This window comes from Microcaecilia unicolor, chromosome 11, assembly GCF_901765095.1.
Source record: "Microcaecilia unicolor chromosome 11, aMicUni1.1, whole genome shotgun sequence".
NCBI classification, from domain to species: domain Eukaryota; kingdom Metazoa; phylum Chordata; class Amphibia; order Gymnophiona; family Siphonopidae; genus Microcaecilia; species Microcaecilia unicolor.
The window spans coordinates 203,277,681-203,301,251 of record NC_044041.1 but is presented as its reverse complement, the minus strand read 5'-3'; the positions used below and the strand labels follow the sequence as shown (position 1 = coordinate 203,301,251).

Below are 23,571 nucleotides of genomic sequence, written 5' to 3'. Positions count from 1 at the left end.
CAGGCTGGGTAGGCAGGTTTTTGGTCGCTGAGGAGGGGCTTATACAGTCCCACGGGAACCCCGCAGGCCTCGCTCCCCTGCGCGTGCTCTTTAAGGGCGCCTGCGCCAGGCCTTTCAGCTTTCCGTCTCCGGCGGCGCCCCGCCCTCCTCTGACGCAACTTCCTGTTTCCGGCAAGGAGGAGAGAGACTACTGGACAGACGTTGTGTCATATAGGAGAGAACGAAGGAAAGCTGCGGGAGTGTTGTTGGGCGACCTGTGGTATGAATTTGACGGTTTGGGCGTGGGAGGGGGGGGAGTTTGAGAGACAATTGCCAGATCGCCGATAGGGGGGGAGGGGAGAGCGTTCCCCCCGGTTCCGGTGTGTGTGTGTCACGTGCGAGTGATCCGTAGAAAGAACAGGACTTTGTCTTAGAGGCCAACCGGATAAAAAAAAAAAGCCCAACAAACTGACCTGCAACGGGTGAGTTCAGGTTTCTGCCGGAAGTACATGTAGCCCCGCCCGCCAGGCCACCCCCTCCCCCCCCCCCCCCCCCCGCAGAGACGCCCTCCCCTGCCCCAAAGACAACACTAGACCACAAGGCCCCACCACACACTGTCCTCATTTGGGTTCCAGGGCTCTGTCCTCTCCTGGTTCTCCTCCTGTCTCTCCCACCGCACCTTCAGAGTTCACTCTCATGGCTCTTCCTCCACCCCCATCCCACTCTCTGTTGGCGTTCCCCAGGGATCGGTCCTTGGACCCCTTCTCTTCTCAATCTACACCTCTTCCCTGGGCTCCCTGATCTCATCTCATGGTTTCCAGTATCATCTCTATGCTGATGACACCCAACTGTATCTCTCCACACCAGACATCACCGCGGAGACCCAGGCAAAGGTATCAGCCTGCTTATCCGACATTGCTGCCTGGATGTCCAACCGCCACCTGAAACTGAACATGTCCAAGACCGAGCTCATCGTCTTTCCACCAAAACCCACTTCTCCTCTTTCTCCACTTTCTATCTCTGTTGATAACACCCTCATCCTCCCCGTCTCATCTGCCCGCAACCTCGGAGTCATCTTTGACTCCTCTCTCTCCTTCTCTGCGCATATCCAGCAGATACCCAACAGCTGTCGCTTCTTCCTCTTTAACATCAGCAAAATTCGCCCTTTCCTCTCTGAACACACCACCCGAACTCTCGTCCACGCTCTCATTACCTCTCGCCTGGACTACTGCAACTTACTCCTCACCGGCCTCCCACTTAGCCATCTATCCCCCCTTCAATCTGTTCAGAACTCTGCTGCAAGTCTTATATTCCGCCAGAACTGATATACTCATATCACCCCTCAGGTCACTTCACTGGCTTCCAATCAGATACCGCATTCAATTCAAGCTTCTCCTTCTTACCTACAAATGCACTCAGTCTGCTGCCCCTCACTATCTTTCTACCCTCATCTCCCTTTACGTTCCCGCCCATAACCTCCGTTCAGAGGATAAATCCCTCCTCTCAGTACCCTTCTCCACTACCGCCAACTCCAGGCTCCGCTCATTCTGCCTCACCTCACCCTATGCTTGGAACAACCTTCCTGAGCCCTTACGCCAAGCCCCCTCCCTGCCTGTCTTCAAGTCTTTGCTTAAAACCCACCTCTTCAATGCTCCGTTCGGCACCTAACCCTTACCGTTCAGTGAATCCAGACTGCCCCTATCGGACCGACCGTTCACTTGTCTATTAGATTGTAAGCTCTTTGAGCAGGGACTGTCTCTCTTTGTTAAATTGTACAGCGCTGCGTAACTCTAGTAGCACTCTAGAAATGTTAAGTAGTAGTAGTTCGAGGAGGGCAGCCTGTGAGGACATGTCTTCGGTCAGGGGGGTGAAGGAAAGCTGGCCGGTGGGAGTGGGGTTATGGTTGAAACTGTGCCATGGATTTTGGTGGCGGATTTGGTCGCAGTCTGAATGAGAACCGCTGGTTTCAGTTGGCCTCAAACACCCCCCCCCTTTTCCCTCCCATCCCAGAAATCTTCATCTTGTATAGAGACAACATCCTTCAATCCTGACCCTATATAGAGAGAAAGCAACACCAATCCTGCACCCATATAGAGTGAGCAGCACCACATCCTCCACCCCAAACCTGAGCCTGTTAGGGAGAAAGCACCCCCCTGTCCTGTTCCCTTATAGAGAAAAAGAGATACTGCATACAGTTCAAGCTTCTCCTTCTTACCTACAAATGCACTAAGTCTGCAGCCCCTCATTACCTCTCTACCCTCATCTCCCCCTTCCGTTCCCGCCTGAAACCTCCGCTCACAGGACACATCCCTCCTCTCAGTACCCTTCTCCACCACTGCCAACTCCAGACTCCGCCCATTCTGCCTCGCCTCACCCTATGCTTGGAATAAACTTCCTGAGCCCCTACGCCAAGCCCCCTCCCTACCCATCTTCAAATCGTTGCTCAAAGCCCACCTCTTCAATATTGCATTCGGCACCTAACCTTTATACCTTTCAGGAAATCTAGACTGCCCCAGTTTGACTGCCCCTACTTGACTGATTGACTGACTACATTTGTGCATTAGATTGTAAGCTCTTTGAGCACGGACTGTCCTTCTATGTTAAATTGTACAGCGCTGCATAACCCTAGTAGCGCTTTAGAAATGTCAAATAGTAGTAGTAGTAGTAATGTAAAGCAGTATCCTCTGGACTTGAGGTGGTGAATCTGGCAGATACGGGTTTTACCCAGTTCCCCCCGCTATGCCTTTTGATTGTACCTGGAGCTCTGTTCTGCACTCTTTCTAGCCACCTTGCTGGACCCTGCTGGTGTTTATCAACCCTGTGTACAGTGAGCTGGTTACTGCATTAACTGAGCTTCCCTCTCATCACTCCGTCTCTCCAGTCCCGCCTTATTAAGTACGCGCCCTCTCGCCTCGCTGTTTTACCTGTCCCGCGCTTTTTCCGCAACTCTCGCAAGAGCCACACAGCTGCTGACCAGCTGTGCCCCGCCCACCCCGTGCGCCTCACCCTATGCTTGGAATAAACTTCCTGAGCCCTTACGCCAAGCCCCCTCCCTGCCCATCTTCAAATCCTTGCTCAAAGCCCACCTCTTCAATGTTGCTTTCGGCACCTAACCTTTATACCTTTCAGGAAATATAGACTGCCCCAATCTAACTACCCCTACTTGACTGTTTGTACATTTGTCCATTAGATTGTAAGCTGTTTGAGCAGGGACTGTCCTTCTATGTTAAATTGTACAGCGCTGTGTAACCCTAGTAGCGCTTTAGAAATGTCAAATAGTAGTAGTAGAAAGCACCCCCGTCCTGTTCCCATATAGAGAAAACAGCACCTCCCCACCCCCCAATCCTGATACTGTATAGAGAGAGAAGTACCTTATCGTGATCCCATGTAGAGAACACATCCCTCCCACTCCTGATCTCATATTGAGGGAAGAGCAGCTCCCCCCACCCATCCTTATCCCATAAAAGAGGGAGCAGAGAGCAAGACCCTTCTCCATTTTGATTCCTTAATTATTATTATTAGCATTTGAATAGCGCTACCAGACGCACGCAGCGCTGAGCACCTGATACAAAGAGACAGTCCCTGCCCAAAAGAGCTTACAATCTAAATGATACAGACAGACATGACAGTTACAGGTGAGGGAAGTAATGGGTGAGAAGGGACAAGGGGAGGGCAATTGTGGCTAGGAGCCAAAAGCAGTAGTGAAAAGGTGGGTTTTCAGCATAGATTAATGTGTGGAGAGCAGCAGCCCACCCCCCTTCTGTTTCCATTTTGATCTGTACGGAAGGAATGGAGAGTTTTTGAGTTTTCTGCAGTTTTGCCTGACTGGTCTCTGTGCACTGGTTGTACGGTAAGACCTTGAAGTTTTTCTGTTGCTGGCCCTTGTGAACTAAACATGTGTTGATCTCTACCATTTTATGTCTGGGCTATCGATTATGTAATTAATTCTGAGCCTGCCCTTGTTTAATTCTACTGGCCGTGTTAAGGAACTTTTATTATCACTCTTGTGTTCCAGATGTTCTGTTAGCTTCACGTTTTGCAGCTAAGTATCTTTTACAGATGTTTTAGAATTCATTGTCTAGAAGATTCTGAAACACCTAGTCTTTAAGACAGAAGTTAACTTTAGGCTTCTGGCTCTCTTGTAAGTGTTCCACCATGGCCCGTGGACAGCAGAAGATTCAGTCCCAGCAGAAGAATGCCAAGAAACAGGCCGAGAAGAAGAAGCATGGGTCGGACCAGAAGACAGCAGCCAAGGCAGCACTGGTCTTCACCTGTCCTGTCTGCAGGGTATTAATACCTCCTTACACCTTTTTATACTCTAAGCGTTACTTTTACAAGCTACAGGAAAGGTTGGCATTAGCACGCTCTTATATGGGGTTTTTCCAAGCACTAAGTGTATTTTTCTCACAGCTGGCTGTGTGCTAATATTGTCATTAGTGGGTGGCCATTAACATTAATTAGTGCGTGAGCTCTTTCCACCACCTATTTAGCACTGTGCTGATTAGTGCAGACCCCCCCCCCCCCCCCCCCCCCCCCCCCCCCCCACAGCAAGTAATGTAAAAAAACTCTTTTGCATGTGAGGTGCACACATTAATGTCATCCTTACTATAGGATGCCTGAATGTGCCCTCTTGAGCTGCATTAGTTGTGCATTAGCGCCTAACGCAGCTTAATAAAAGGGCCCTTAAGTTTGGAATTTAAGCATGTGATGCCCTATAACTAATTAATTTAGCTGTTGATCTCCTACTGTCAGCTGACCTGTTGGCACAATTGTCTTAAATCATCAGTGATTAGATGCTGTTAGAATGTTCTAAAAACTCAGAACCGATTTGGGAAGCCCTGAGGTAGGTTAAGGATTGATTCCCTGTGTGATTGAGCCTGATATTTATTTGGATTTAGCTCGCACATTTTCATTGGTAACTTGATGCCACTTACATTTAGATACTGCAGGTATTTACTTGCCCTGGGGAGGGGGGGCTCACAGTCTGAGTTTTTATGCTTGAGGCAGTGAAAGGTGATGTGATTTGCGCAAGAACCTGGCTTCCCTGCCACTTGCTCTGACATCTTTTGAGTACTCTTTCAGAAAGCACATTATTCAGAGCTCAAAGTTGTAAGTAAAGGTTAAGAAATTAAATAGTACAGTGTTTACTCTCCAGAAAAATGCGATTTGCCATGAAGTTTTGCCTTCATTTATTTACGAGGGGAGAGTCATCTGCTTTTTACAAGAAAAGTCCTTCAAATGAAAACAAGAAAAATGTATGCACAAAATGTATTACATGAAATATTTGTATGGATGTAGTAATTCTATACTCCTGACCTGTCATTCTAGAATAGATGGTCTTCTTTCATTTACTTTAAAAACAAAACCTATGGCTTCAGGTGCTCTGCATGTGCGTTTTCTCATTCCTGCTTAGAGATGAACACTGTATCATTGTTTCCTATAATTAACTTTGCACACTTCATGACAGGATGAATGTTGGACATTCTCTTCTTTGTCAGATTTATTGCTAGTGATTGTCTTAATACTGACATTGTTCCAAAGAGCGCCTCCTTCTGGAGTTCATAAGATGTAATATATACAGGCAACATGTCAAGATGTACTTGGAATTTTAAAATTTTTTTATTTTAGTCAGACTAGTGGCGTCCAACGTTCAAAGCAATTGAAATGGCCTGGAGAGGCTCCTGCCTGTTTAAATTGCTTGGCCAGGGCTAGCTGAATATTCAGCGGCACTTAACCGGTTAGTGCCTAACTTGTGGGCGTTCCAGGGGCGGAGTCGGCATTTATGTGGTTAAGGGCCGACATTCAGCCCTTAACCACATAAATTGGGCTGCATAAAAAACTGTCCTGTCTTATGTGGTAAGAGTTTTGAATATTGTGCTTAACCACATAAGTTTTAGCGGCCAATGTACAACCAGATATTCAATGCCGATGCTCAGAGACATGGCCTGGCATTAAATATCTGGGAATACAGCTGGCAGCAGACATAAAAATGTTGACCGCCAACAGCTGAACATCTGCCAGAAATATTTTATTTTTCTTTGTCTCTGATTTCATTTGTTGGTATTCACCGTTGTTTTCTTTTTCTAGTACTTGACACTGACAGGTCTGTTAGTACAGCTGCTGATGTGTTTTTACCACCGTATCTAGGTTCTTTGCATCAGGCTTCTATAATGGAATTCAAAATTCTCAGTTTTTACTGAGGTTTTGTGAGCACCTCAATGATGCAAGCTGAAAGTTGACTTGTACTGCCTTTAGGACACCTGCTTTAAATTGCTCAGCAAGAGAGGGTGGTCTAGTTAATGTGTTTATAAGCATTCAGAAAGTTGAAGGGAAGGAAATTTTTAAGTAAGGGATGCGTGTAAAACTGATTACAAATCTGTGTCACTGTTTCCAGTTACCTATATATTTTGAAGGTATTTATGCAATAATTCACAGAAAAAAGTCACTTCAGTGAATCTGACACACATTTATTTAATCAATTATGAATTAAGTTGTACATTTGAAGATAAATTTGCAGTGAAATCAGCCACATCAAATGCCATGATGTTCCACAAGTTCAAATTAAGGAGTGGAGGCATAGAGGGGCGTAATCGAACGCGAACGCCCATCTCCATGGGCGTCTATCTCCGAGGACGGGTACGCGAAGAGGCGGGACAGACCTTATTTTCGAAAAAGATGGGCGTCCATCTTTTGTTTCGATAATACAGTTTGTACCAGGCAAATGCATCACATTTGAGCTGGGCGGTATCGGTTTTCAGCGATAATGGAAACCGAAGGCGCCCAGCTCAAAAATGAACAAATTGAAGGCATTTGGTCGTGGGAGGGGCCAGGATTCTTAGTGCACTGGGCCCCCTGACATGCCAGGACACCAACAGGGCGCCCTAGGGGGCACTTGTAAAAAGTTAAAAAAAAAAAAAAAAATTTAAAATACCTCCCAGGTGCATAGCTGCCTTCCCTTGGGTGCTGAGCCCCCCAAAACCCACTGCCCACAACTCTACACCATTACCATAGCACTTATGGCTGAAGGGGGGCACCTAGATGTGGGTACCGTGGGTTTTGGGGGCGGTTTGGAGCGCTCCCATTTAGCAGTACAAGTGTAACAGGTGTGGGGGGGGGGGGGGGGGATGGGCCTGGTTCCACCTGCCTGAAGTCCACTGCACCCACTAACAACTGCTCCAGGGACCTGCAAAACTGCTGTGATGGAGCTGGGTATGGGGCATACGGACTGGGGGAAAAAGTTTATTTTTAAAGTTCTTTTTTTTTTTTTTTTTTTTTTTGTGGGAGGGGGTTAGTGACCACTGGGGGGAGTCGGAGGTCATCCCCGATACCCTCCGGTGGTCATCTGGGCAGTTGGGGCACTTTTTGGGGACTTGTTTGTGGCAAAAAAGGGTCCAAAACAAGTGACCCAAATTCTCGCTTCTGGCACCCTTTTTTTTTTTTTTCCCCCATTATCGGCCGAGCACGCCCATCTCTCCTTGGCCGATAAACACGCCCCAGTCCTGCCTTCACCACGCCTCCGACACGCCCCCCCCCCCCCCCCATCAAATTTGTTCGCTCACGCGACAGAGTGCAATTGGAGGCGCCCAGATTCGGCTTTCGATTTATAACGATTTGGGCGCCCATGAGAGAAAGGCGCCTATCTCCCGATTTGGGTCGCAATATGGGCGTCTTTCTCTTTCGAAAATAAGCTGGATAGTGTAGTGGTTAGAGCACTGGGCTTGACACCCAGGAGCTCCTTGTGATCTTGGGCAAGTCATTTAACCCTCCATTGCCCCAGGTACAAAGTAAATCTAGATTGTGAGCCCACTAGGGACATAGAAAGTACCTTTGTGTGTGTGTATGTGTATGTATGTATATATATATATATATAATACTGCTTTGGTTGTACCCACAAATCCCATGACCCTCTGCCCCTTCTGGTGTGAATTGAATGACCCAACTGATCACAGCTTCTTCATTCTGCACAGTTCTGTCAGGGTCATGATCGCAGGGTTTTCCTGGCCTAGCAGTGTTACATAATTAGTTTTCAGTGGATGACCAGGTTTGTTTGTTTTTTTTTTTTGGGGGGGGGGGGGGGAGGGTCTGTGCTGGCTGGGAACTTTGACCATAATCCACTCTCTTGTGCTGCAGTTGTCAAATCTCTCATCATTAGATTTAGATTCATCTCTCTAACCGTGTAAATCTACCTGTAGTTTCCAAAGAAACAATAAGGGAAAAAATTGAGAGCAGGCCCAGTAACAAAGAGCAGAAAAGTTTATTAGAGGACAAGATAAAATCAGACCTCATTTAAATTATATATATACAGTGGGGGAAATAAGTATTTGATCCCTTGCTGATTTTGTAAGTTTGCCCACTGACAAAGACATGAGCAGCCCATAATTGAAGGGTAGGTTATTGGTAACAGTGAGAGATAGCACATCACAAATTAAATCCGGAAAATCACATTGTGGAAAGTATATGAATTTATTTGCATTCTGCAGAGGGAAATAAGTATTTAATCCCTCTGGCAAACAAGACCTAATACTTGGTGGCAAAACCCTTGTTGGCAAGCACAGCGGTCAGACGTCTTCTGTAGTTGATGATGAGGTTTGCACACATGTCAGGAGGAATTTTGGTCCACTCCTCTTTGCAGATCATCTCTAAATCATTAAGAGTTCTGGGCTGTCGCTTGGCAACTCGCAGCTTCAGCTCCCTCCATAAGTTTTCAATGGGATTAAGGTCTGGTGACTGGCTAGGCCACTCCATGACCCTAATGTGCTTCTTCCTGAGCCACTCCTTTGTTGCCTTGGCTGTATGTTTTGGGTCATTGTCGTGCTGGAAGACCCAGCCACGACCCATTTTTAAGGCCCTGGCGGAGGGAAGGAGGTTGTCACTCAGAATTGTACGGTACATGGCCCCATCCATTCTCCCATTGATGCGGTGAAGTAGTCCTGTGCCCTTAGCAGAGAAACACCCCCAAAACATAACATTTCCACCTCCATGCTTGACAGTGGGGACGGTGTTCTTTGGGTCATAGGCAGCATTTCTCTTCCTCCAAACACGGCGAGTTGAGTTCATGCCAAAGAGCTCAATTTTTGTCTCATCTGACCACAGCACCTTCTCCCAATCACTCTCGGCATCATCCAGGTGTTCACTGGCAAACTTCAGACGGGCCGTCACATGTGCCTTCCGGAGCAGGGGGACCTTGCGGGCACTGCAGGATTGCAATCCGTTATGTCGTAATGTGTTACCAATGGTTTTCGTGGTGACAGTGGTCCCAGCTGCCTTGAGATCATTGACAAGTTCCCCCCTTGTAGTTGTAGGCTGATTTCTAACCTTCCTCATGATCAAGGATACCCCACGAGGTGAGATTTTGCGTGGAGCCCCAGATCTTTGTCGATTGACAGTCATTTTGTACTTCTTCCATTTTCTTACTATGGCACCAACAGTTGTCTCCTTCTCGCCCAGCATCTTACTGATGGTTTGTAGCCCATTCCAGCCTTGTGCAGGTGTATGATCTTGTCCCTGACATCCTTAGACAGCTCCTTGCTCTTGGCCATTTTGTAGAGGTTAGAGTCTGACTGATTCACTGAGTCTGTGGACAGGTGTCTTTCATACAGGTGACCATTGCCGACAGCTGTCTGTCATGCAGGTAACGAGTTGATTTGGAGCATCTACCTGGTCTGTAGGGGCCAGATCTCTTACTGGTTGGTGGGGGATCAAATACTTATTTCCCTCTGCAGAATGCAAATAAATTCATATACTTTCCACAATGTGATTTTCCGGATTTAATTTGTGATGTGCTATCTCTCACTGTTACCAATAACCTACCCTTCAATTATGGGCTGCTCATGTCTTTGTCAGTGGGCAAACTTACAAAATCAGCAAGGGATCAAATACTTATTTCCCCCACTGTATATATATATATATATATATATATAGTGACATGTATATTAAAAAACTATGCATGTGAAGGACTCAAGAGAAGTGTATATTTAGACTTCACCACTAGGTATTAAATACAACAATCAAAAATTAAGTTAAAAGCACATTTAGTACTTTATGAATTCATTGTTTAACTTTTTAATTATTTGTTTTGATTGTCCTGATGCGTGTGGTGTGTGATTTTATCTTGTTCACTAATTCATTTTTCTGCTCTTCTCTATTGGGTCTGTTCTCACAATTTTTTTCAATATTGGAGATCATAGTCTGCTTTCTTGCTCTTTTAGTTTCCGAAGAAACTGCATTTCCCACTGTATTTAGCTTTAGTGGTGCTGGCCATGATGAGTTAGTGATGTTAACAGGTCAGCCTTTGCTTTGCACATGTGGGTTTGAGGCACAGGACAGAGACCTTGTGAGAAACAGTCTATCAAACCACAGGGCATGTCTTTGAATAGCTGTTTTAAGTGGCTTTGTAGAGGTTTCTTGAATGTTAGCATCTGTGCCCAGTGTTCAGTCACTTCTGGGGGAGGGGCAGAGTGTAATATCTGTCTTTGATAGCTGTGCTGTTTACCATCCCTTTAAAAGTCTTGTATTGAGAACTTTATGTATAGTAGACGGATGTAATTATGAAACCTAATTATGGTCCGATGCAGAGATCAGAAAGTAGTTGGGAGGACCTGCAGGTGAATATATTAGATTTTATAAACCATCTTAATGATTATCATCATTCAAAGTGGTTTACAAATAACAGTAAAAACAATAATTGAAACAGAAGTCATAGCAGGAAGTCAGACGAGATCTGTAGTGTACGATATCATGAAAGTATGAACTGACATTTTAACTGTCAATCTTCTGATCAACTAATGAAAAATAACCACAGCATCGTGAAAAGTTCACCAAGTTAAACATATTGGATGAATGTTGAGCCTGTGGTGGTCAGTGTTTCTTAATTAGACTTAGATATTTGGAGCTGGTTCTGAATATCCAGAAATTTGATAGCATCCACTTAGGATGGCCTTTTTGCTGTCCTAATTTAACTAGCTAGTTATCTGGCTCCCACTGCTGCATATCGGCTAGTGACTGTCCAGGACTAACCGTATAGCAAGGTGGTGGTCAGAGAGTGCTAGTTAATATCCTGTCTGGTTATGCGCCACTGGCTATCTTGTGAGGACCTGGTCGGTGCTAGTTAACCGGGTAGGACAGACTCTCCTTCCAGTTAACCAGCACTGACTAATATCAAACAGCTGGAATTATCTTGTGTTTTGTCGTCATCTTGGGATAATCTGTTGCTGTAGACTCTGAGGCACAGACATCTTTATACCATGTGAAAGCACTTTTCTGAAGCAGAGTGGTGGGACATGTAGATATTAGGAATTCAGCCTTTTAACAGGGGATTTCTGCCTTTCTTTTCCTGGACACAAGATTGCCCAGACAACTGAAGGAAAGCTGTCCCGAATGAGAATTTCAGCTCCATCTTGGTCACTATTTTTTATTTTCTTTTTTTTTTAAGTTGAAACTGAGTGCTGCTTTATTCATGTTATTTGTGGATCACATCCTTCCTCCTTTCCCCACACACACACACTGTAGGTAGGTCAGGTGGTAAATGCACTGCCATTGCAAGCAGAAAGTTCCCGGCTTCATTTCTACATTAGGACATCCCTAATGTAGTAATTGAACCAGGAACCTTCTGTTGTCATTCGCAGTGCACATATCACCTGAGCTACCCAGTCATTGCTTCCTCTGTCTTCACCCCCTTCTTTCTGGGTGAGCTTATCGCTGTTTGACATCATGAATCGCAGATAGTAAGGAGGTACGCTGTCTGGTCGCTGCTGAAAATGTTTGCTTTTACTGTCCTCAGTACCGATCTCTTTGACATTGTTTTTGTAGCCAATTGCTGGTAACTGCCAGCAATCAAATATTCAATAATCTTGGGTGGGGGGGTTTCGCTTTGTCTTAGTTTTTCACCTGTGTTGCTTCTTTGTGACTTCTCACAACTGGAAACCTACGTACTTCTCACTAACACTGCAAGGAGCGTGACGATCAAAGTGCTTTATTTTAAGGAGCTGAAATAATTGGTCTTCATTTCCTAATAATTATCTTACAGGCACTGTTACCAATCAGATCCTGAAATAAAGCAGCAATGCAGAATGGGCTTCAGCACCATGGTTGTGTTGGAGGCCTACATTAGGTCAAGGTCCAGGTCAGAGTGCATAATTCTGCCTTAGCACATGGTAAGAGCCTGACCGAGTCTCTCTCTCAGACGCAGATGCCAGACCCCAAGACCTTCAAGCAGCATTTTGAGAGCAAACACCCTAAGTCGCCCATGCCTCCAGAGCTGGCTGATGTGCAGGCGTAGAAAGAAGGATGTCAGCGTGGAGCTGGTGAGTTCCTGGCTCTGTATGAGGTATAGTTGGATGCTACTCGTGCAGCCGCCTCTGAAGTGCATGCTAGGAAAGACAAAGCACTGTTAATGTTGCATCCACATGGTAATTGCAGTCAGTGGAAAGGACTCTCAACCCCCAGCCTTCCCCCCCCCCCCCACCCCCAAAGTAACACCTTGGATCTGGAAGGGATCACTTCTAGTATGTTAGGTAATGGGGTCACTGTGGTTTGGGGTCCATGGGCCCCAATACTCACTGGTTTGCTTTTATTCCAGGTGATGCCACTTTGCTGCCACAATACACTGAAGCAAGGAGAATGACACCGATGAACCATAAACGCTCGACCTTCCTCTCTTTGTCCTTTTTATTTTTTTTTCTCCTTTTGTATGTAAACAGTTGCCAGACTACTAAAGTAGAGGTGATTTGGGACTGACCACCTACAGCTGCTGCTTCTTCTCTTAGCGCCGAGTGTAGACCCAGAACTCCTGGGGAAAGAATAGATCCTTTTTGCTTTTCCCTGCTCCACCTCCCTTTTGAAAACTAAGTTCAGTAGACTCTTGTGTGGCCTCATTAAATGCTTTGGTTTGGAAGCTGTTGATGTGATCTTGAAACAGTGTTTGGGTGCATCTGAGTTATTTCTTCCTGGACTTTAGGGATGAGACCTCCCCTGACAGGCTGAAGGCAATGATGATTTTTAGTGGGATTGGAGCCTTTTGTTGCATAAAGGTCACAGAGACATTACAGGCATACAGTTTGCAACAAGTGCACCTGTCTCGGCCTGCTGTGGGTGGAAATCTTTTTCCCCTAATGCACCCTGCCTCCCCTGAAAAGAAACCTTCTGAGCCTGTGTCTACCTCGGTGCAGAGGGATGGAGAGAGAAGGGTGGTACCCATTTCTTCCTATTTCAGCAGCCTTTTTACTTATGGGGATCATTAATAAATTGGTTACTTTATGAAAACTACCTGCAGCCCAATATCTGGCCCTTTTTCTTGGCCTAAGACCCTCCTTTCGTAATTTAGTTGAAACATATTTTCTGAGTAAGTCTTTGCATCCTGGGTGCAGATATAGCTGGGGGTTCCTGGTATGAACAAGCCAGCTGTGCTGTTATTGGACAGTAGAACGGCCTCCATCCATTCAGGTAATACTTAGCCCCGTTCTGGGACGGAGCCACTTTCAGTGCCAAATTCTGCATTTTCTCATGGGGCTTCTTTAGTCTGTGCTATGCCCTGATTCTGCAGGAGGTTGTCCTGTTCCAGTAGTGTGGAATATATATATATATATATATTTTAAATAAGGGGCACTACAAGTTTATGTATTTCTTTTTAAGAGATTTATAATGATTAAGGTGTGTTTTAATAAGGTGAGTACAACACTGGAAGCTTAAGATTAGAGGAAAAATAACTTTAGGAACTTTTGTACACAAATGCTAGAAAGGTATGACGGGCAGTGTAGGAAATGGTAAAAGGAGCCTCTGTTCTTGGATCCAGTGCCCACGCATGGCTCCTCCTAAAATCCCTGCCGTACCTTTTCCCACTAAAATTCCTTCATGCTAAAACAGCTGAAACCCGTCAGGGCCTGATCTAAGCTATTTGTGAAGACAAAGCCTGTGTGGAATGAAAAGATCTGTAGAGAACGCCTGGATCATTGTGCACAGGGAACATGGCCCTGGAAACATGAGTTAATTTCCACCTCTGATCAGCTGGAACTGAAGGTGCTGCAGAGGGGGCACTCACAGCCCCTAGGGACAAGGAAGGATGGCATGTGGCCAGCTTTTGAACCCAGGGGTCTTGAAGGATCTTTGGGTGTGGCTGCTGGCAAAGGTCTGTTCCTGGAGTATCTGTACTAAAGACCCCTCCAGCTGCTTACCGATGAAGGCTCGTGGGATGAGGTCCCAGCCTTGGTTCTGCTTGAGCTGGAATCTGAAGGAACAGAAAGAGAACATCTTTCCTCTGCCTCCTCTTAAATTTGATCCCACTTGCACGTAGTGCATCGATTTCTGCAAGCACAGCACCAGGCTGCTCCTTGAGGATGGAATTTTATTTAGCTATTTTTGGCAGTGCCCATGTTTTAAATAAAAAGGGGATATTTTTATTTTTTAAAATGTCAAATATTAACATCTGCAGGAAACAAATGAGTATGAGAGAAATGATTCTAGTCTCCCCTTGCCTCCATTTTACTGCTCTTCTGGTTGTGCAGTCTCCAATGCGAGATGCACTCAGCATATTTGGGATGAAATGTGTGTGTTCTGCTCGCTTCTCTTTTCTTTCAACTTACCTGAAAATCCCTGCAGATGGGAGTTTAAAAATATTACCTGCTAATGTGAGCAGTGAAGAGTTCAGAAAAAGCAGCATGACTGGTAAATGGTGATGATTTTAACCATAATGTGAACTGGAGATAGAAACGCTTGCTCATAATGAAATAATAGCAATTAGCAGTTTAAACACTGAAACGAGTTGTCCTGGGTGAACACCATTGCTGCCTGTGTCCTGACACCGCTGATTTGGGACTGTAACAGGACTTCACATCAAGCAATAGCTTACGTTTTAATTTACAATATGTACAGATCTGACTCCTAATTAACACACACATACAGGTACAGTATTTTGTGTAAGAAGACAATTTAATCTCACTTTATTAAAGTTTCATTTGGAAATTACTCTTTTTTGTTTTATTTCTGTAATCAATTTTTGTGTTATTTTTGGTTGCCATCCTGCTGAATCTTACATCCCTTACAGCAATGACTAGGCCTGACGCTTTCTCTCATGAAACCAGTGATTGGCCTTTGTTTAAAAACTGGAATCAACAAGGATCTAGAAAAGCCTCATGTGTTTGCCTGTCCACTAGGCTTCTGACACCTCTTAAGTGTATTGCATTTTTTTTTAGTTATGATTAAGAAACAATAGCCACTGCCAAACTTTAGTTGTCATTTGGCTATCTACTGCTATGAACTGCTGACTAGGTCAGATTTTGGCTACTGTATTTCTGCTATTCTGTCTCTGAAGGTTGGTGGTCTTGTGGCATATGGGACTTGTGTGTGTCCCAGTGATCACGGGATCAGTAGAATTCGTGAGCTTAAGCTTCAGTCTCTGGATAATAAACTAATTCTACTACATATTAATCCCCACCCCCCTGGCTTCATATAGTTTTCCTGGTACTTTCTAAGGAAGACCCTTTTCCTATCAGTGGTCTCACTGCAGCAATGGTCTGAATTGCTGTGGGGAAAAAATGAGCCTGGGATGCAGCGGGAGATAATTACAACTGAAAAAAAAAAACAAAGTAGCTGAAAAGTCCAAACAATATGTATTCTAGCCAAAACTCTGCGAAACCTGGTGGGCATTTAACAAAAATGGCAGTTGGGCAGGAACACAGTGACAGTATGTTTTCAGTGTACAGTTGCTGATAGGTTGGCTTGAGAAACCCAGAATGACTCGAGAAGGGCATATAATGAGCTAATATTAGCTGAGCATGAACATTTACATATGTTACATGAATCCTTGCACTATTGCACAGATATAAGCATGTATATATACATATGTACCAACCTTGCACAGTATATATTTGCAAAGGAGTGCAGTTGTACGCTAGAGGCTGACCGAGCTTCAGCCTGAAAACCAGGTTTGAGCATGCATCGATTTCAACCCCCCCCCCCCCCCCCGCCACCACCACTTTCTGCCTGCTCTGCCCACCCCACCTCACTACACTCACCAACCCAAAGGTCTTCCTTGGGCCTACCTTTAGACTCCCTAGTGGGTTAGAGGCTCTTCAGGGTAGGAATGAACCTGAGTCGCTCCTGGCTATGTTGTCAAGAGAGCCACTAGACAACTGAAAGATAGGCCTGGTGAATGCCTGGTCAGCTTGCTTTCTGGGATGGAGTCAGGTGGACTTGCTCTCAGGTGGGACAAACAGTTTCAGCTTCGGTTTTGGCTGAAACCAAGTGGCAACTTTTTTACACATTTCATTTTGGTCGCTCTCTAATATACATGTGTCCCTGCCCCACTTGGGTGCTGATCAATGCAGCTGCCTGGATGGTAGGGACACTGATACTGGGTTATGTCGGCATCTGTACTGGAACCTAAGTGCCTTCATTCTGTTAGAAAATAGATTCCTATTGCATGGCCTTGGGTTACCCAGTTAATAGAATCAATATTATGAGATGTCTTTACCAGATGAAAACAGTTCACCCATCCCATTTTTTTTTCTTTAGAACCACTTAGAAGCCATTATATGGGTGAGCTAGAAATGAAATTCTTTGATGTTTCCTTTAACTTTAACTGCATTGTGTAGTTATCATGTAAAAACTGCTTCAGGATTTGCCAACAATATTACACGCAGGCAGTGACTGTAGATCTGATGCATAGCTGCTGCTGGTTGAAGGGGACCAAATCCAGTTTAGAGTTGATCTGGTTCCTTTTTACCAGCTCCAGCAAAAAGCAGTTGTTTGGCCAGTCCTTGCCCTCCCCTAGTTGTAGTGAGTCATAGGTGCTCTTCTCACCTGCTGTGAAAGCATGCAAAACATTTCTGCCAGTGATGCCCATTCGTTTTCAGTACAGCCAAACCACTACTCATTGCCTTCACCACAGCAAGCTTTGGGAAAACAAGGCAGCTGCTAAGAGCTGGCTTTGGACCTGCACTGCACACTCACATTCTGTATGTAAACCACCCTGGTCTGAAACATGGCAGTCCGCAGAATTCCAGGCAATTATGGAACAGAAAGGTGTGCTGGTTAGCTATTGTGCCTTTACACTGCCAGGATCATTAGTTGGGAAGCATTCAGCCTTTCCTGAGCTTAGGAGAAGGTCCTGTGGTGCCTCCAGCCCAAAAATACATACTTCTTAACATTCCATAACCAAAGAGCAGAACCTATGGGCATATAAAGAAGTATGTGCTCTTAGGGTGGACATTCTTCATCCTCTGCCTGCAGCAGTCCAACGACCTCTCCTCCCCTAGGAGCTGCATCATAGGTGGAGTTTGCCTGCTTACTTTGGGGAGGGGGCAGTAAAGGGTAGCTCATATCTGCAGTGAAGGAAGGGGGATCCATTCAGTTGTAGCACTCAACGCGGGGGAGGAGGTGCCTATGAGTGCATGGAGCTTGGTCCTCAGTTGATTCTGACATGTTACTAGATTATTCCTCCCTCATGTGTGTCCCCCCCCCCCCCCCATATGTGCACACATATTTAACTATGGAAAATTTCCCACATAGGTGCTATACAGTATCATTGTATGGAATTACATCCCAGCTCTTCTCTGGGTTGATGTCATCGGTATCAGTGTTCTTTTGACTAAGTCATCTTATGGTCCCCTAAAACTAACTTTATACCACATATACGGTTTCTATTTAATTTCCTCATGTAAGATATATAGTCGTTGACAATGCTGAAACATTAGCCAGCCTGGTCAGTTTTCCAAATGTGCACCTGTGTTACCACAACACAGGACAGAATTTGACATTAGAAGGCTCCAGGGCTTTACCCTCTTCCCTTTTTTTTTTGGGAAACCTTCTTAGAGAAATTTAAGGCTGAACTTAAAACCAGTCTTTTTAAAGATGCATTTGGCTGGCTGTCTGTCTAATCTCTCAAGATGTTTAGGATGAGATACTCATTACTAACTTCCAGATGCATGAGATGTTCCCAGTGCACAGCCCCCCTCCCCCACTTCTTTTGCCTGCCTCTTTCCTATCAATTATTGTAGTTCTATTTCACCATTCCTGTGCCTCCTCTTTGTTCTATGCTTTTTTTTTTTTTTTTAGATTATACCGCTCAGGTGACCTTTGATGGGTGGTATATCAATAAATTTGAAGCGTGATGTGGCCAATCAAACAGCTTGAATAGGTTTCCCTCTCCCTTCCTGCCTTTTTTATTAGGAAGGAAGGACGAGTGCTGGGATAAGCCCATGCAAGACAATTTGCACTTCTTCAAAATAAATACATTTCTCTGCTCAGACTGTTTTTCTGGCTTCACATATGTTTTCAGTTTGCAAGCTGCCAACCTCTGATATGGACCCAGGCTGCTTACAACACAGCAGCCATCAAAATATAAAAAATACAACAGCAATTTATCAGCACAAACAAAACCGTAACGGTCTCTTCCCTTCACCATTTTACAAGGGGGTGGGGACAAGGAAATCCACATTCCTACCCCATCAATTCTAAAAAGTACTAACCCTAAAAGTGAGATTGATTGTAGCTGATCAATGAATTAACTCTTGACAGTAACTAGAGCCCATTTCAGAGAGAGGATGCAGTGCAGGTAAGACTAACTGGTAAAATCTGACCAGCCAATGTAGGGTTTTCCCGTTCCAGTGAATTGTTCCCATACAAGAGATGGGTAGCCAGCAGGGATCAGGTTACAAGTGATTTCAGGTTACACATTTGCCTCCAAAACAATAGTATCAGATAGAGACCATAACAGAAAGTTAAATTTGCATCAACAGAAAAAGAATTTCTGGTAGTTAGAGAAGAATACAAATGAATGAATGTCATTTTGCAAAGCCTCTATACCCAATAGCTGTAAATCTCTTACCGAGAAGCAGGGACCGCTACACCTGGACAAGGTGGGCCGATAGCGCATAGTATGCTCAGTGGTCTAGGGTACAGTATGAGATACCATTCATTCCGCATTAAAAGGTCTGCAGGCCAGCTCGTTCGCTTGTAGCCAGAGCTGCTGGTGTCAAAAGCATTCCCTTAACATTAATATAAAAACTAAGCTCAAGGATGGAGTCTTACTTTAGAAAGTATATCCCATGTTATCCAGGACATGGACAGATCTTACCCACGGCCAGTTCTCTTCTTGGACAGCTGGACCACCAGCTGAGCTTCACACAGAACAACTCCAGTATCTGCGTCCTCATGGCAGCAGAACACCGCTGGAAAAGTACACGAAAGCAACAAGTGACCGGGAGCAGCACTCATCCCACCTTCCTTCAACATGATTCAACAGCCAAAGGCCTTTGACCTTGAAGTAGCTTCTGGCAGGATAACTGTTTTACACCAATGTCCTTTCTTTGTAACAGTACAGTTATAAAATAGATCACGTTTCAAGTTTGCTGTTAAAAAGAAGGAAAGAGTTTATATGTCACTGAGGGGTCCTTTTACAAAAGCACACTAGCATTTTTAGTGTATGCTAAAAATAAGCATGCACTAAATACTAGAGACGCCCATACATTCCCAATGGGTGTCTTTAGTGTTTAGCGCGAGCTAATCGTTAGCATGTGCTAAAAACGCTAGTGCGCCATGTTAAATACTGTGAGTCCTGTTATTATTTCAGCATCACAAATCCTCGGCAGGCACGCGGGGGTCTCGGCTGCCTATGTTATTGGGGAAGACAGATGCACCACCAATTCAGAGCAGTGGCATAGCTGTTAATGTGAATGCAGTTAACTTAGCATTGATCAGTTTACACCTCAAGAGGCAATCTGCTGGCTTAGCAGTTAGTAGATGTTAATGACACCTGCATTAACTGCAAGGTGCCCTCCCTGCCCCTAACATGAATTTACACATTGGGTGATTAACATGACAATGAATGTGTGCTAAACCCCACATTACACATCTAACACATCATAGCCAATAGGGGCCGATTCTCAGAGCTTCATAAGTACATAAGTATTGCCATACTGGGAAAGACCAAAGGTCCATCGAGCCCAACATCCTGTTTCCAACAGTGGCCAATCCAGGCCACAAATACCTGACAAGATCCCCAAAAAGTACAAAACATTCTATACTGCTAATCCCAGAAATAGTGGATTCTCCCCAAGTCCATGTAATAATGATCTATGGACTTTTTCTTACACGTTGAGTGAAGAAATATTTTCTCCAGTTCATTTTAAATTTACTACATTGTTGCTTCATCGCATGTCCCCTAGTCCTAGTATTTTTGGAAAGCGTAAACAGACGCTTCACATCTACCCATTCAACTCCACTCATTATTTTACAGACCTCTATCATATCTCCCCTCAGCCGCCTTTTCTCCATGCTGAAGAGCCCTAGCTGCTTTAGCCTTTCCTCATAGGGAAGTCGTCCCATCCCCTTTATCATTTTCATCGCCCTTCTCTGCACCTTTTCTAATTCCACTATATCTTTTTTGAGATGCGGTGACCAGAATTGAACACAATATTCGAGGTACCGTCGCACCATAGAGCAATACAAAGGCATTATAACGTCCTCATTTTTGTACAGAGCAGCACTGGGAAATACCGCAAGAACAGCACAGAATGCAAATTAAATGTGTGCTATTAGCATTGAGCATTAGAAAGTGAAGGGGGAGGCATGTGCCTGGTGCATACCTGAGACTGCATGGATGGTTTGGGTGAGTGCATTGGGTTAGTCTTTTTAGAGCTGTGTATCATTCAAAAAAACAATGTAGGAAGCAAAGTATTAAATTAACACAAAAAGACCACAAAATTGCACACAAATAATGAAAAGAACATAATCTTAATCAATAAACACAAGCACAGGGTAGAGCTAGGGTGGGGGTGGAGCTAGGGTGGGCGGGGCTAGGGTGGGGCCCCACCAAATTGGTCTGCATAGGGCCCTGCACTTGCTAAGACCGGCCCTGATTGCAAATGCAATAAGAAAGCACTTGGGCAGCCAGCTAAAGAGAAATTATTGATTAAGACGATCCAAGACACAAACTACAAACTTGTTCAGAAAAAGAGAGTTTAACTTCTGGACTAAACACTGGAGTAGCGATGTCCATGCTTAAAAACAGAATTAATTTTTGCAGCAGAATAGCATTGCGATATGTCTTTGACAACAAGCAGGACCTCTCTTTTCCTGGAAGACCTTTTGCTATTAATGAGATTGTTCTAACCCAATTCCAGACTGAATGCAGGCCCTCTGTGCACGGAGTTCAGTCTCCATCAGAGCCCAACTCAAGTTTATTACAAAGACCAGAGCTGTGCTGGGGAACCAAAATTTTCAACTGCTGCCACAAAGGCATTGTTATAAAAGGGTCTGCTGAAAAGAACAATCAGTGCATTATATGAAGACATTAAATAAACAAGTAACTGGGCAGCAGGCCAAAGATTCCTCCTGGCTCTCTGCAGTACAAACCTAACCACCTTATCCAAGACAACTTCTTGTCTTCCCTCTTTGGCTCTGGTCCCTTTACAAGTTTTCACACCTAAGCCAATACGCAGACCCCTCCCCTTCTCATTTCTTGTTTTTTGCTTTTGTTTTTTTTGTAATTTGGGAGTCGATATTCAGGTGTTATTCCCAGATATTCAAAGCTGGGATGTGTCCGGGATTCAGCTTTGAATAACTGGTTATTTTTAAGCCGGCTGACACGTAGCCACTTAACTCGATATTAAGCGCTTAAGTGGTCGTGGGTTATCACGTAAATATAGGACAGGCTTTTATGCGTCCCGTTTATGCGCTAAACCTGGCCGCTTAAGCCAGCTTTGAGTTTGACATTAACCACAATATTTAGTGGCATGTAGCTGGTTAACTGTCACTGATTATTAGCCGCTAGCCCGATCAGCAGCCAGCTAAATCGCTTTGAATATCAGGCCCTTGGTCTTTATTCTATTGTAAAATATTGAACTGTCTTGTAAACTGTCTATGTCTAGTACTCATGGTTTTGATGGTATATAAGAACTTTTGTTATCATTATAATTATTGTCATACTCAGCCTCTTTTTGCTCCTAAACGCCCTTAAATTCAGGGACCATCAGGCCTCTTAGTAAAAAAGCACTTCCTCTAAGCCTTCTTCATTATGACAACACACTATTCATAGAATAATTACTATTTTTAAAATCGTTCAGTATTTTCCAAATAATTCTATATTACACCAAGGAGTAGCTAGTTTGGTCAAGGTGCAAAGAAAGGCACCATGCTAATGTGTTTCTGATTGGTTTATTTATTTATTTATTTGTAGCATTTATACCCCGCTCTTTTCCGCTCAAAAGTAGGTTCAGTGCAGCTTACAATGTAAGGGTAGAAAGTGTCATAGAGATAACACAATGTGTGGTAACAAAGTATCATAGAGATAACACAATGTATGGGTACAGATTATCACAGAGATAACACAATTGTGTAGAGAAGGACAAGAGGGGATAACACAATTGTATAGAGAAGGACAAGAGGGAGAGATGTGGGGGAAGGATTGAGGTGTGTTAATGTTAGGTTCATAAATTAAGTTGGGTCGTTTGGGTAGGCTTGTTTGAAGAGGTATGTTTTCAGCATGTACTGCGTATGCAATGATGATGTCACTGTGACACTCTTTTGCCAGGTCATCTAGATGTTGATCAGAACATTCTTGTCCAGGCTGGGAACATCCATCCCAAGGAATCCCAAGAACCCTGCACGATAAATCCCTTAGCAACAGACAAGAGCGAAAAATTCCGAAATACTCAAGACAAAAGAGGGCCACCTTTGACTTGAATTACCCCAGATTGGGAAGGATTATTCTACAAGTCTTGGGGGGGAAACTAGACTTTTTTTCATCAGCTTGGAGAAAGACCCAGGTTTTGACGTTCGTTTTCAGTAGTCCAGATCGAGAAGGTGGCCTGTCACTGAAACAATATCAACCACTTCAGTGATGAAGAGGTAAAGCGCTGAGGCTGCAAAAGGGAATTTTCCTCCAGGGGATGCATTGGGCAAGATCCGCTTTGGAAGTGAGGTTGCTGCTCACTATTTAGAGGCTTTCCATTCTTAGTCTGCAAATTTCTTTAACTGGATGCAAGATCCTTTTCAGATTTTTCATCAAGGGAGAGGATGACAGTATTAGAGGCCAGTGATGTGCAACCATTTATTACAAGCCTGAAAATGTACCTAGATCCTCAATTGTCAACATCTTCAGTACAAAAACTCATAACACAGTTCTGCCAATGCACCTCACTCCTGCCCTGAAGCACCACCTGCTTTTCCAGTACTAAACATTAAAGTCAATGTACGTATTACCTCCATGACACAAACAGGACACCACAGAGGTGGAGGGATGTCCTTTAGGTCTACATCCAATGCTTCTTACTGTAATCAATATCAATCTCATCATGGGTGAATTGCTTGCAGAATTCAAGAAGACGTTTTATTCGTCTGATGCTTAGGACAATTTCTCTGGATCCTTCATCTCCTTCAAACTATTGTCTGGTTTGAAACATCTCTGATTTCTAAACTTGTTGAAAGGACAGTATTTAGATCTTTTTTTTTTTTTTTAATCGAAATCTAGTGCATTGCGTCCATGACCTTTAGGGTTTAGAGAAAAACACAGCACCAAGACGAACCTTCATGCTTTCTGTAATGAAGTGAGGTCGTTTCTTGACAATGGACAGGTTGCGCTCATTTTCTCTTTAGATC

The 23,571-nt window shown here is 44.4% G+C and overlaps 2 protein-coding genes across 3 annotated transcripts in view; one reads left to right on the top strand and one right to left on the bottom strand.

The window, feature by feature from the left end:
• Positions 1 to 23,571, bottom strand: part of LOC115480038 (interferon alpha-inducible protein 27-like protein 2A) — a 62,587-nt gene that overhangs the window by 19,462 nt on the left and 19,554 nt on the right. The gene's annotated exons all lie outside the window — the stretch shown is intronic.
• On the top strand, positions 144 to 14,937 carry LOC115480039 (zinc finger protein 706-like). 2 transcript variants are annotated; one of them, XM_030218441.1, is made up of 4 exons: positions 144 to 259; positions 4,126 to 4,266; positions 12,161 to 12,281; positions 12,557 to 14,937. In XM_030218441.1, exons 2-3 carry the CDS (start codon positions 4,135 to 4,137, stop codon positions 12,254 to 12,256), a joined length of 228 nt encoding a protein of 75 aa, XP_030074301.1. In that variant the 5' UTR covers positions 144 to 259; positions 4,126 to 4,134; the 3' UTR covers positions 12,257 to 12,281; positions 12,557 to 14,937. The 2 variants fall into 2 exon arrangements, with proteins under 2 accessions (XP_030074301.1, XP_030074302.1); XM_030218442.1 differs by having other exon boundaries at positions 149 to 245.